Below are 13426 nucleotides of genomic sequence, written 5' to 3'. Positions count from 1 at the left end.
TGATAAAAAATGACAAAACTGACAAAATTGATAAACACGACAAAAATGACTCAAACGTCCAAAATGACACAAATTACATACACTGCCGGCCAAAAGTTTGGGATCACCCACTTAAAAACATGCAAATTTTGATCGTTCATATCTCAGCCGTCTTAGGACATATTGAAAATCTTCTGATCTCATTTGAAAGATAATGAGCAATAGCTATCTCGGAGGTATTTTGCCCAAATATAATGTTTTAGTTTTGAACTTAAAACTTAACCTAAAGTTATAACATTTTCAAAAAGTCGCACTCAATATTCAAAGCCGATCATCTCGGAATAGGGTGGACCAAATCTCAAAATTTAAGTGGCATTAGAATTCCTGTTCTTTACTTCTCAAAACACAATCAAAAAAATTTGAGAAAAAATTCAAGAATGTATTTTTAATTAATAAAATAGACACTCGAGTTATCGTCCAAAAGTTTGGGATCACCTCTTTGTATGGTGAGTTTGGGATCATTCTTATAAAAACATGCAAATTTGTTTTATTCATATCTTTCTCATCTAACATCGTATTGCAGAGCTGAAGGGTTCATTTGGAAGCTTAGGAATTGTTGTTTTTTAATAAATTCATTCAAAAATTATATTTTAAGGTGAGAACTATAAAAAAAATCTGAGAACTTTCAAGAAAACAATTAATTTCAGGTGATTTTTTTATGGTTATCACTTCAAAATATAATTTTTGAATGAATTTATTAAAAAACAACAATTCCTAAGCTTCCAAATGAACCCTTCAGCTCTGCAATACGATGTTAGATGAGAAAGATATGAATAAAACAAATTTGCATGTTTTTATAAGAATGATCCCAAACTCACCATACAAAGAGGTGATCCCAAACTTTTGGACGATAACTCAAGTGTCTATTTTATTAATTAAAAATACATTCTTGAATTTTTTCTCAAAGTTTTTTGATTGTGTTTTGAGAAGTAAAGAACAGGAATTCTAATGCCACTCAAATTTTGAGATTTGATCCACCCTATCCCAAGATGATCGGCTTTGAATATTGAGTGCGATTGTTTGAAAATGTTATAACTTTAGGTTAAGTTTTAAGTTCAAAACTAAAACTTTATATTTGGGCAAAATGCCTCCGAGATAGCTATTGCTCATTATCTTTCAAACGAGATCAGAAGATTTTCAATATGTCCTAAGACGGCTGAGATATGAACGATCAAAATTTGCATGTTTTTTAGTGGGTGATCCCAAACTTTTGGCCGGCAGTGTAAATAACAAAAAACAGACGAAATTGTCAAAAAAAATTAATAACATAATTGGTCTTTTTGTTTATGCCTCAATTCCAAGCTCGTATGCTCGCACCTTCCTCTTTACCCCGCCAATAAGGTTCTGTATAACGTTAGGTTGTAGTTTTTTTAACAGAAATCCGTTTTCTCTTGAAGTCCGTCTCCGATTTGACAAATTTCGGATTCTTCCGGGGGGCCTGCTTCATAGTCGCCCAATATTTCTCTATTGGGCGAAGCTCCGGCGCGTTGGGCGGGTTCATTTCCTTTGGCACGAAGGTGACCCCGTTGGCTTTGTACCGCTCTAACACGTTGTTTGAATAGTAGCACGAAGCGAGATCCGGCCAGAAGATGGTCGAGCCCTCGTGCTGTTTCAATAGTGGTAGTCGCTTCTGTAGGCACTCCTTAAGGTAAACCTGCCCGTTTACCGTGCCGGTCGTTACGAAGGGGGCGCTTCGCTTTCCACAAGAGCAGATCGCTTGCCACACCATATACTATTTTGCAAACTTGGATAGTTTCTACAAGCGATTCTCCTCCGGAACACTGAATTTGTCCTCTGCGGTGAAGAACAACAGGCCCGGTATCTAACGAAATTCCGCTTTGACATAGGTTTCGTCGTCCATTACCAGGCAATGCGGCCTCGTCAGCATTTCGGTGTACAGCTTCCGGGCTCGCGTCTTCCCCATCATGTTTTGCCTTTCGTCGCGGTTAGGAGCCTTCTGAACCTTGTATGTACGCAGGCCCTCCCGCTGCTTGGTCCGCTGGAAATTCAGCTTTTTGGGGGAAATCCCGGACCGAACTTCTCGGATCACGTCTAAACTGCTTAACTACGCGCTTGTGATCTTTTTCACTGACGGAGCATCCATTTTAACCGTTCTTCACCTTCTGGCCGATGGTTAGGTTCTCGAAGTATCGCTTTTGTAATCTGTTGAACGTGGATTGGACTATTCCCAGCATCTTACCGATGTCCCTATGTGACAACTCCGGATTCTCGAAATGAGTGCGCAGGATAATTTCACGACGCTCTTTTTCGTTCGACAACTTTTTCCAAATTTACAAAAAATTGACAGTGAAGCATGGCCAACGTGATTTTTACACTCTCATCTGATTATAAGCGGAAGCTGAAGATAAAATTCCTAAAAATCAAATTTCTACAACTTTTTTTCCGTGATGCAATTTGATGTGATACACCCATTAACTTACTTCGCCAGGCTCGTGGCTATTCGGTTCGGCTTCGTTTTTCTTCATTGCCGGACAAATACTTCTGCTTCCTCACGATTCGCTTCTTCGCGTTCTTCCGACCCACCATGGCCGTTAACACTTTTATGCCCAATACTCCTTCGATTAATCCTTCGATCATTTTTAGAATGATATCTGGGGGAAGTTCCGACAATGACGTTAAAAACCCCTTGGAAGCTCTGTGGGCCAATCTTTAACAAAAGTAAAGTATTAGGTATGACGAGAACCAGCACAGTTAAATGAAAACACGAATAGCCTCATAGGTTTAAAGTGTCACTAATAAAGATAAAAGAAAACTAAATGGAATCAAAGAAAACATTTACCGTTCTGTTCCGATTTTCACATATTGGGCTAGATGCAAAACTTTTTCCTGAATGAAAAAAACAGCTTAACCTCGATAAACTGGTTCGGCACATAGTTTTTCGAGATGAATTGTACTGTTTTGTTAAGCTCGACCAAGGTCAACTTCACCTCGCTTCTGACTACGTCAATTTCAATACTGGATGTTATGAAGTCGGCCAACACGAGCAATTGAGCTCTGTCGATCAACTACTGGACCTGGACCTTCTATCGAAACACCATATATCCCGCATGTGATCTAGAGAAACAAGAGAGATCAATAGCGGGAAAGATCACATACTGTTTCGATAGAAGGTCCAGCAGTTGATCGGCAGAGTTCGATTGCTCGTGTTAGCCGATTTCATCATGTTCACCGTGGTGAAATTGGCTAACGCGCCGTTGTACTAAAGCGGAGATTGCAGGTTCAAGTCCTGCCGGTAAGCCGTTGTATCTTTTTGAAAAGTTCATGATATTTACGGCTTATGTTCTTTGATACCTCATGTTTCTCTAATTCTTTCCATCACCTACAAAAACGTCAATTTGATGTCCCAACAACCTTAAAACTTTTGATATACAAGCTGTATGATTATCTGTAGACATTAAGTTTTTAGAAGTTATTGACATTGACGGTACTTTGTATTCCACTTTATAACTACGTTATTTCCTCTAACACGTGCCCTGCTCCCCCAAACTTTTAGAGCCACCTGAAACGAGCGATCCTGGAGGTTATTGCAGCCGGTGTTGCCTCGACCCCATCGGAGCTGGAAGGTTTCGTGAACTGTACCCTGTACAGCCGGGAAAAGCGTGACCAACCGTTCAAGTTCAACACCGAAATACTGCACCAGCCGAATCCGGTTCGATGGACCCGCGCCAACAAATCGGAAAGCGTCAAGGACCCTGGATCGGAATCTTCTAGCGAAACCCATCGGGATCCCATCGGTGAGTGCATCCGATTCTTGCTGGAGTACGAATTCATCCGGGTACAAGCCGATGCTGATGGCGATGGTGAAGCCCTGATACTTTGTGCTACTCAATTGGGGAAGGCTTGTTTGGCGGCCTCGATGCCTCCTAGGGATGGGTTTCTGCTGTTCAGTGAGCTGCAAAAGTCGAGACAATGTTTTGTGTTAGAAACGGAACTGCATGCCATCTACCTGGTGACGCCCTACTCGGTTGCTTACCAGTGGCAGAACATCAACTGGATGAGCTACTTGGAGAGGTGAGGGAGTTTGATTGTTATAATTTTTTCTCATTCATCAAGTTTGAATTCTTTCAGATGGGAAAAGTTATCCGCGGCGGAAAAGCGTGTCGGCGATCTGGTTGGGATACGGGAGGCTTTTCTTGTCAAAGCGATTCGGGGCAAAGTGGACGACCATCAGGCGCTTCAGATTCACAAACGTTTTTATACGGCCCTAGCTCTACAGGAGTTGGTTAACGAGGTGCCTCTGTCGGAAGTGGCTAGCAAGTTTTGCTGTACCCGTGGTTTGCTACAGAGTCTGCAGCAGGTTGCTGCCACCTTTGCCGGAATCGTGACGGCTTTCTGCACCGCCCTGAACTGGAATTTGCTAGCTCTGATAGTGTCACAGTATCGGGAGAGGTTGTTTTTCGGAATTCAACCTGATTTGATGGATCTGATGCGGATACCTAGCTTAAACGGCCAACGAGCTCGATTGTTGTTCAATGGAGGGATTGTTGGATTGGTAGAATTGGCCAACAGCGATCCGTTGATTTTGGAACGTATTCTCTACGGAGGAGTAGGTTTTGAAACGGAGCAACGTCGCGAAGGAGAGGATGAATTTGAAGCTCGAAAACGAATGAACACCCGAAATATGTATGTAACAGGACGATCTGGTCTAACGGTACCAGAGGCTGCTCGTTTGATGATACGTGAAGCTCGAAACTTCATCCAACTAGAAACGGGAATCCATAACCCCGATTGGAATGAAACCGAGACAATTGATAAAGAGCAAACTGAAACGATTGCTGAATCAGAACCTCAATTAGAAGTTCAAGCTGAATCAAAACCGACTGATGCCATCTCTGAAAACAGTAAACAAGCCACGGCGAATTCGTTTGAAGTTTCTGAAGCGGAAAGCAACCAGGACATTGAATGTTTTCATAACTCTCTTATTATGAATTTTTCGCACGTTTTAAGCGAAGATAAAGATGATTCAACCCGTTCCGGTTCGACAAAGTTTGACAGCATCAACATAGTTGATGTCTGCGCTGATCGGAAACTGTTCCAGAGCTTTAGAGATCATTTGTCCAAGACGACATCGATAAGTATAGCCTTCGGAATCAGTAAGTTCGACAGTGCTAAATCGGTGATCGGAGGAAATCTACTTATCAACCAGCAGTCTAGTTCAGAAAACGAAGAAATCCGCAAGAATTTCACCTTTATTTCCGAGGACAATTTGTATATGACCGGAGTGGCTTTCACCTTTCCGGAAACGAATGATTCCCAGTCGGCAAATGTGGTCTACTACATGAGCCTTCGGAAATGTGCCACTATTCGGTCCGAAGAAAAACAACGACTGGTTGGCGAGCTGTTCTTCAAAAGGGAAGATTTGACGGTAGATCTGTACGATGCGAAAGAGCAAATCAAGATGGGCTACCGAACCGGTCTGCTAACCATGAACCAGGAGCTGATCGTTGGGTTGCGGGATCCCAAGGTAGCCTGCTGGCTGTTGCAAACCGAGGATAAAATGATCCCCCTTGCAGCGATGGTAAGTTCAGCTGCGCATTTTTTTGCTTCCATGTGCTCAAGTTTGATAAGCATCTGAGAGTGCAATTAAGGGTTCCATGGACTTTGGATCCTTAGGTTCAAGTTCAAGGTTATTTGAATAACGAAAAACGTTCTCGATATAGGTTCAACAATACTGCCCGGAATTGACAGCAATGTGCCAACTGGCGGGTCATTCTACCGGATCGTCGTCCCCGGCTTTGAATTATAACAGTAGCATCGATGCAAGGATACGGTAGGCGCCACAATTGAATTCTCAACATCCAAGAAATTCTCCTCTCACGTTTTATTTGTATTGACTATTTCAGCTGCACCGTGGAAAGTTTACTGGTTAACTACCTGATCCGAGCCCAGGTGGACCAGCTCGGGGAGCTGGAAGAGCGTTCCGAGGAGATGGTTTCCTCGTTTTGTAACCGCGAAATGCCGGTCCATGGGGCGCTGGCGCGAATGGAAATGGTTGGATTTCCAGTCGACGGGCGAAAGTTGAGCCAGCTGATAGAGCGGCTCCAAAAAGCGAAGGAACGGATAAGCGATCGGGTTCGGACGTTGAATGGAGGCCGTCGGTTGGATTTCAGTTCTACAAGTGAGGTGGCAGCAGTGCTGAAAATAGCTCGGGATCCCAAAAGTGGACGAACCAAAACCAATCGACAGGTGCTGGAAAAAATCGATTCACCGTTGGCAGCTCTGGTGATTGCGTATCGTAAAATTGAGAGCAATTTGAGCAGGACGATTGAGCCACTGTTCAGGACTATCAGAAATGAGAAGAGAATTTTCGGAAACAGTTTCTGTTACACAACGACCGGGCGAATATCGATGCATGAACCAAATCTTCAGACCGTGGTAAAGGATTTCAAGGTTAGACCAACTTTAATGACCATCTTTTCGTTATAACTCTTAATAATACTTCAAATTTTAGGTGGAAATTGATCCCAATCATGTCGAAACCTTCAGCTGTCGAAGTACCTTTTCGTGTTTGGATTCAACGAAAACGCTTCTGTCGGCCGACTTTTGTCAGTTAGAACTTTGCGTTCTTACGCACCTGTCCCAGGATCGAAAGCTACTAGCCGTAATGAATGGTCGCAAAGATGTTTTCCGGGGCATTGCCGCCAAATGGAGTCACATTCCGAACGAAGATGAAGTATCCGATGATGTGCGGAACTACACCAAAGCCATAGTGTACGGTGTAATCTACGGGATGGGGGCCAAGTCGATGGCAGCCGAATTACACGTCGACGAAGACACGGCTCGCACTCTGATGGAACAGTTTCATTCCACCTATCCGGAGATTCGACGGTACACGGACAAAGTCATACAGATAACCAGAGAACGGGGCTACATAGAAACGTTGACTGGGAGACGTCGCTATTTGCCGGCCATCAACAGCACCGATCAGCGGAGACGTTCGGAGGCCGAACGACAAGCCGTGTGCACAACTGTGCAAGGCTCGGCTGCAGACATCCTTAAGAATGCCATCCTACGCATGAGTCGAAATCTACGAAAATATCGATCCACCCTCCATCTGGGACAGGTAGAGCTGGTCCTACACATGCACGATGAGCTCATTTTTGAAGTACCTAGTGACCAGATGCGAAAGGTAGCAAAAATTCTGAAGTCCAGTATGGAAAATTGTGCCAAACTTAGTTTACCGCTTCGAGTGAAGGTCAAGTCCGGTCCCAGCTGGGGTGAGATGAAAGAAATTCATCTTTGACGGTAAGTAGACACGATCATGTATTGTTTGTAAATATAAAGATGTTACCAAACTTTCTGAATTAGTAGTTACGTCTTCCGAATCGTCCTTTTAAACGTGTTAATGAATGACAATTATTGGGGATCGAGTAACACTTTCGATTAAAAAAAAAATTTTTATTATCACTATTATTTGTTATTCATATCGGTAACAAACTCACTTCTCCTGTTTGGATAGCCATTCAGTGAATGACCCTTTGTAGTTTCTCGCACTGAAAAGAATAACGAAAAAATATGACTTTTTATATCGAGGGCCACCAGTTTGCATGGAAACTTACTTTCCAAAACCGAGTCCGGTGGCCAGGTCGGTTGCCTTCTGAGCCCGACCACCCTTGTTGCAGTGGAAGATAACTTCTGTCTGCGGCAGTGGTTTCACACGTCCATATTTATCCTTGAAGGATTCGGCCGATAGTTTCAGTTCATCTTCCAGAATAGGAACTTTTGGAGGAATAAAAATTAAAATAAGTTTCATTACTTTGGTATAGAAGAAAAAGAATACATATACAAAGACACTACTTACGCGGTATGTTGATACTGGTGGGAATAGCACCCTTTTCTTTGACCTCGTCCGTGCCACGAACATCCACCAGCAGTTTCTCCGGATGGTTGGGAAGATCCAGAATTTCTTCGTAGGTGGCGATTGACATTATAGCCTTGTTATAATTGGTGATCTCGTTTGATAGGGTGCATGTAACGTAATGAAAGAGGTTTGACTTCATGGAACAGATAATAAACGTTTGAACAGACAATCTTATGAATCTGATAACATAGGCACTTGCTCGTTTATCATTTTCCTTTTATTTTCTTCTGCTGCATGGATGACGACACAAGGAAAAAAAAAATGGATGACGAAGCAATTACGCTAACGATGGACGGAAGATTTCTAACAAAGACGGGCCTTTCACGCTTACGACTCAGATGAATCCCGATGGTGATGTCATCCTACCCGGCTCGAGTGGCTCACCCGACGGCGACATAAAACCACGCTGCCTGAGAGTATTTCGCGGCGTGAATACCCTTCTCCCTACGAGTTCGACTGCGGAGAAGGTCATGTCTTATCCTCGCAGCCTTCGTCGCAGAGGGCGCGTTCTACTTGGATACTCCGCGACGGTAACGATGGAAGTACCCTATACACGCACGCGACGTACCAAGCAGCTCGGCATACGCAGAAGGTAAAGTCTCATCTTTGTATGCTTTACTGCTAGGTTCGGCAGCACTCTACTCAGATGTTCCCCGGCGAAGGAGTCACCCTACATCGATCGCTGACTGGTGCTCGTTCCAACTGCTCTACAGGGCAGTCATGATTCGGGTGAACCCATCGCTGACCACGCGCCAAGTATTGGCATCCTCACACATCCTCCGCACGATGTTTTCGGCTGTCGTGTCGGGTCCACAGGCGGTAAGCCGATGTCTAAACCGATGGTGGTACTGTATGAAGCATCCGTGACCAGTCAAGAACTGTGTCATGCAGAAATAAACCTCTTCATGTTTCCAGTCCATCCAAAATCCGACGTTAGGGATCAAGCGATGATCCACCGGCCGCGTTCCGTGCTGTCCCACTGGTGCTGCCAGTTGTAAATTGAGACCTCTCTGGCATGTTTCCGCACATCGGGCAAGTGCCTGTGCTCGTAGCAGAAGATATCTTCCTCTAACAAGACCGAGATGGGCATTACCCCCGCCACAACATCAGCAGCTACCGAGGACACTGTTCGGTATGCGCTGATAACCCGCAGGTTCATCAGGCGCTGCGCGCTGCAGAGCTTCTGCAGATTACACTGCCAGCTGAAGGCTGCCGCTCCATACCGCAAAATGGACGAGGTCACGCTCGCCAGGACCCTCCTTCAGCTGCAGCGGATCGCTGAGTTGTTCAATGTGACCCGCGAGAGGGCTGCTACCATTGCCGCTCTTTTGCAGGCATAATCGACGTTGGCCGTGAAACTCAGCCGATCGTCGATCATCACACCCCAGCTACTTGATCGCACCTTAGATTCAATTGCGCATGATCAGCACCATCTAGGTCTTGTGGTGAGCTAGACGCAAGCTCTTGAATCGCATCCAACTTTCCACCTTCTCGATAACTACTGTGGCGAGTAGCTGGACCTCCTCGGTTGATTGGTCTGATGCCAGAAGAACCAGGTCGATGGCGAATCCCACAAGTCTCATTCCCATGAGAAGACGCAGTTTAAGCAGTTCGGCGTAGACGATGTTCCACAATACCGGGTCAAGAATAGATCTTTATGGAACCCCTACCAAAATCCTTACTGTTTCCAATCTCTTGTTGGCATATACTGTAGTTGGCGGTTACGGAAGTACCACGAATGAGCGACAACGCAATTACTGCCTAACTGACGCTGTTGAAGGCGTTCTTAACGTCAAGGACTGTCGACGAACCTGTCCGTTTGAATAAATATCCACGGGGCTAGCGTAATCGACGTGGATGTACTCTCAGGGCTTAGTCAGAATGTGCCATGACTAAAGGACTTCGTTCACTTTAGCAAGTAAAAGAAGCTTAGAAATTCGTGGCTCCCCAATACGAGTGCAGCTTACGAGGATGACGTAAAAAGTACAATCGTGCTCCTCTTGAGTTTTCAATTGAAGATGGTGTTGACAAAATACGATTCGCTCCTAGAAGGCTGTCGATGATCCATTGGAAAGTACCAGGGGTGAATTTGACTCCAAACGTTAAACGGTTGTACTGGACCAATTCTTGAAGAGTGTTTGGCATCGGCTAGCATAAAAAAGATGCATAAAAAAGCTAAATCGCTCGTCCAGGTCTTAACATGTTCAAGATGGCCTGAACTTTGGATAGCTACACACTTAGATTGCAATTATCCTGCTCGGGACCCTAATCCTCTGAATTACAGGAAAACAGCTCAAACTGACACTCAAATTGACAAAAAACAAGAGGTTTTCCTAGGGCACGCGGAGATTACTAACCAATTCTTGTAGCACTCTATTCCTTCTGAAATTCGAAGGCATTCTTTTTCGAATGCCCAGGAGCTCGATCAAATTCAGGGCAGTGATTCCCTGTAAAACGTCACTGCCATGAGTTAGTTTTGGAGCATTGATCCGTAGAATCTATTTCTCCCGCTTATAGAATAATCTGTTGAAAAGGTTACAACTGCAAAAGCTGTTAAATGTCGTGTAGCAACATTCACTGGCGAAGTGTCATAAATTTCGGCGCGAAACTACCACTAAAGTGTGTGTCTTAAATTTCATTATAAGAACCGCTGTTTATTGCTGAAATGGACTCCAAGACGTCTGATCAATGAGATCTTAAGTACTTACCGCTGATTACTGAAACTGCTGGAGCAGGTAATTATTCAGAAAATCTTATAATTGACAAAATAAATCTACGTTTTATCGTTTTTCTCTTTTGGTTTCCAGGCAGAATATTCTCAAACTGAAGCAAATACCAGAGACTTGTCCCAGTCGGAAATGAGTTTGGTGCTGGATCAGGAGTCTTTTGTGGAATTGAAAACAAGCTGATCAGTCGGTAAAACGTTGGACATTTCGATATCGATCAACCAAAAACCTCAATCTATAGTTTAGTGAAGCTCTCATATCTGTCTAATCTGTATATGACCCATTCCACGCGCTTGTCCACCACGAAGACGTTTTTCTCATATTCGTTAAAATTCATATACACTTTCATATACATATATGAATTCTTCAGCTTTGTTCTGCATTTAAAAAAGTCAAATTGGACTTAAAAAAAACGAGATACACTAAAATTTTTGTAAAGTTTTTTCCACACGGATTTCGCGAATTAACACGGTTTTTGACAGAAAATAGCCCTTTTGTTGAATGGGAAACACTTGGAAATTTTTGTTGGGAAAATCTTAGAACGTAAGACATGAGACCTGAGATATGAGGCCTGAGATCTGAGGCACGAGATATGAAACCTGAGACATGAGACACAACACTTGAGACAAGAGACCTAAGACATGAGATATGAGACCAGAGACCTGTCACATAAGATCAGAGACCTGAGTCATAAGACAAGAGACATGAGACTTGAGACCTGAGACATGATCTAAGACAGGGGTGAGCAACGCGCGGCCCTGAGGCGTCCTTGTGCGGCCCGCGAAGCATTTATCAATTTTTTTTTTTACTTTTTTTGCTTAGATTGTAATAAAACACGTGTGACTAGTCAATACAAAACAAAATAAATGACATGTCAGTAAGTTGCCCCACAGTTATTCAGTATTTAACTTTTTTCTGGCATTTCTTGCGTTCTTTAAAAGGAAAAAGTGCAATATTATTAATAGGCGAACACAATATTAGAGATCTTTTATATTCAGATGACATTTTTTCCCTATTTTTCAACTATCACTTAAAAATTTGGAAAAAAATGTAATGGCCCGGGAGAATAAACAAAAAATTGGAGGGATATATATTATCACAGGCGTTTCTAAATCCGTTTTCCAGAAACTGACAAAAACCAGACCACGAGCACGATTTTAGTTCTTGAATATTGAAAGCTCTTGTCGACTTGGCCGACATGGGATTCTAATCAACATGACTCGAAATCAAAAGCAAAATGTGGTTTGACTGAAGAGTTTTGGGACGATTATTTTCAGGCATTTCATATTTCATAGCGAAATCATGCCAAACATTGATAAATTGTGTTATTTTACTTTAAAATAAGCATTCCACATTATCTTAGTAAGATTAGCTTTAAAAATCCAATCCCAATGGTGTCTGAATTTAAAAAGAAAATCCATGAAATCTGTAAAATTTTATCCAGTATCAAATACGTTACCTGTAATTTTTGACTAAATCTGTTTGAAAATATGGTTAGTAATGAATTTTTGTGAGAAAACCTTATTGAAAATCTCAATGCAATGATTATATACGGAACTTCGGATACAAAAACAAGGTTTAAAACCGTTTGTAGAAAAATTGGAGCATTGTGGAAAAATGTCTCGAAGATATGCACAGAAATGGAATTTATGTAGATAAATTTCAATAACTTTTAATCCTGAGGAGACAGTGATTTCTCTTAAAACTCAAAATATCGTTATTTATCATCGCGTCAGACTTTTGAAAAAAGAATTATGAAGAAGAGGACCATCTGTTTGATAAAAAAAAACTTGTCTCGAATAAACGGTTCAAACTGTTAAAATTTTCGTTTTCAATAAAACTTAAAGAGAAGGGAAATATAGAAATTCTTAAAGTTTACCTGGGATTCAAGAAATGAAGATTTGGTACTGGAACTTGGACGAAATTCGCTTAAAAATATGTGAATTTGCTCAACGCCAAATTGAAACGAAATTTTGAATTAAAAATAGGATTTCACCGTTTATAGCGAAGAATTCGTTCTTTAGGAAAATTTCATTAATTTTGATAAAGATCCACCGTCCAATGCTTGAAAGAGAGTGATTTCCAAAAGAAAAATATCTTTCCAGAAGACTTTGAGGTGATGAGAAGTAGTACAATTGGAATAACTGTTTTTAGAAAACAGTTTAAATTTTTTTTAACATTACAAAGGCTACGACAGTTTTTCATTTTTGAAGAACAGATGTTTGCAAAAAAGATTAAAATCAACTAATTTAGTGATGTACCATATCAATTCCAGCTGACTTTTGTCTGCTTTACATTTGAAAAATCGTATTAAATATGTTTACAAACATTTCAAATAAACGAAAGGCGATTTCGTGTTTCTTTTCCATTTTCAGTTTTTATTCGTAAAACATTTGTTATCATAAAAGAATCACGTTTGATTTTAATACTTCTCTGAAGCTTTACAAATTTGTTAGTAAGTGATATCTTGAGTGCGGCCCGCAGAAAGAATTTTAAATTCAAATTGGCCCGTTGGTTCAAAAGGTTGCTCACCCCTGATCTAAGACAAGAAACTTGAGACCTGAGACAAGAGACAAGGAACATGAGTCTTTAGACCTGAGACAAGAAACCTGAGACAAGAAACCTGAGACATGAGATATGAGACTTGAGAGTATCAGGTCTAACGTGTCATTTCTCATGTATGATGTCTTAGGTATCATGTCTCAGGTCTACAGTCTCAGTTCTCAAGTCTCAGATCTCAGGTCTCAGATCTCAGATTTAACGTCTGATGTCTCATGTC

The 13426-nt window shown here is 42.0% G+C and overlaps 2 protein-coding genes across 4 annotated transcripts in view; one reads left to right on the top strand and one right to left on the bottom strand.

Moving 5' to 3' along the window:
- The window catches only part of LOC129758639 (DNA polymerase theta), a 98049-nt gene that overhangs the window by 46131 nt on the left and 38492 nt on the right, over window positions 1–13426 (top strand). For 2 of the 3 annotated variants that reach the window (XR_008740035.1, XM_055756186.1), the window contains exons 4-8: window positions 3554–4071; window positions 4129–5578; window positions 5721–5830; window positions 5904–6450; window positions 6512–7305. Coding sequence is in view for 2 of the 3 variants with exons in the window: in XM_055756186.1 (XP_055612161.1) it covers window positions 3554–4071; window positions 4129–5578; window positions 5721–5830; window positions 5904–6450; window positions 6512–7303 (3417 nt within the window). In the remaining variant the exon portion in view is untranslated. Of the gene's footprint in view, window positions 1–3553; window positions 4072–4128; window positions 5579–5720; window positions 5831–5903; window positions 6451–6511; window positions 7315–13426 lie in introns of those variants that run through there. The other variant, XM_055756187.1, reaches the window with a different exon arrangement.
- LOC129758644 (rhodanese domain-containing protein CG4456-like) lies at window positions 7451–8133 on the bottom strand. The gene is made up of 3 exons (XM_055756191.1): window positions 7862–8133; window positions 7620–7779; window positions 7451–7553 (listed from the first exon to the last, which is right to left on the bottom strand). Exons 1-3 carry the CDS (start codon window positions 8058–8060, stop codon window positions 7499–7501), a joined length of 414 nt encoding a protein of 137 aa, XP_055612166.1. The 5' UTR covers window positions 8061–8133; the 3' UTR covers window positions 7451–7498.

The sequence above is a fragment of the Uranotaenia lowii genome, chromosome 3 (genome assembly GCF_029784155.1).
Source record: "Uranotaenia lowii strain MFRU-FL chromosome 3, ASM2978415v1, whole genome shotgun sequence".
Taxonomy (NCBI): domain Eukaryota; kingdom Metazoa; phylum Arthropoda; class Insecta; order Diptera; family Culicidae; genus Uranotaenia; species Uranotaenia lowii.
Note: the sequence above shows the minus strand (reverse complement) of the source record. Positions and strands in the feature narration are given on the sequence as shown.

Bases quoted from the DNA above. Each gene is read 5' to 3' on its own strand.
- LOC129758644 (XM_055756191.1), bottom strand. From the start codon at position 8,060: ATGAAGTCAAACCTCTTTCATTACGTTACATGCACCCTATCAAACGAG. The intron at 7,780-7,861 runs GTAAGTAGTGTC...TTCCTCCAAAAG, and splicing joins CACCAGTATCAACATACCGC to TTCCTATTCTGGAAGATGAA. The intron at 7,554-7,619 runs GTAAGTTTCCAT...TATTCTTTTCAG, and splicing joins ACCGGACTCGGTTTTGGAAA to TGCGAGAAACTACAAAGGGT.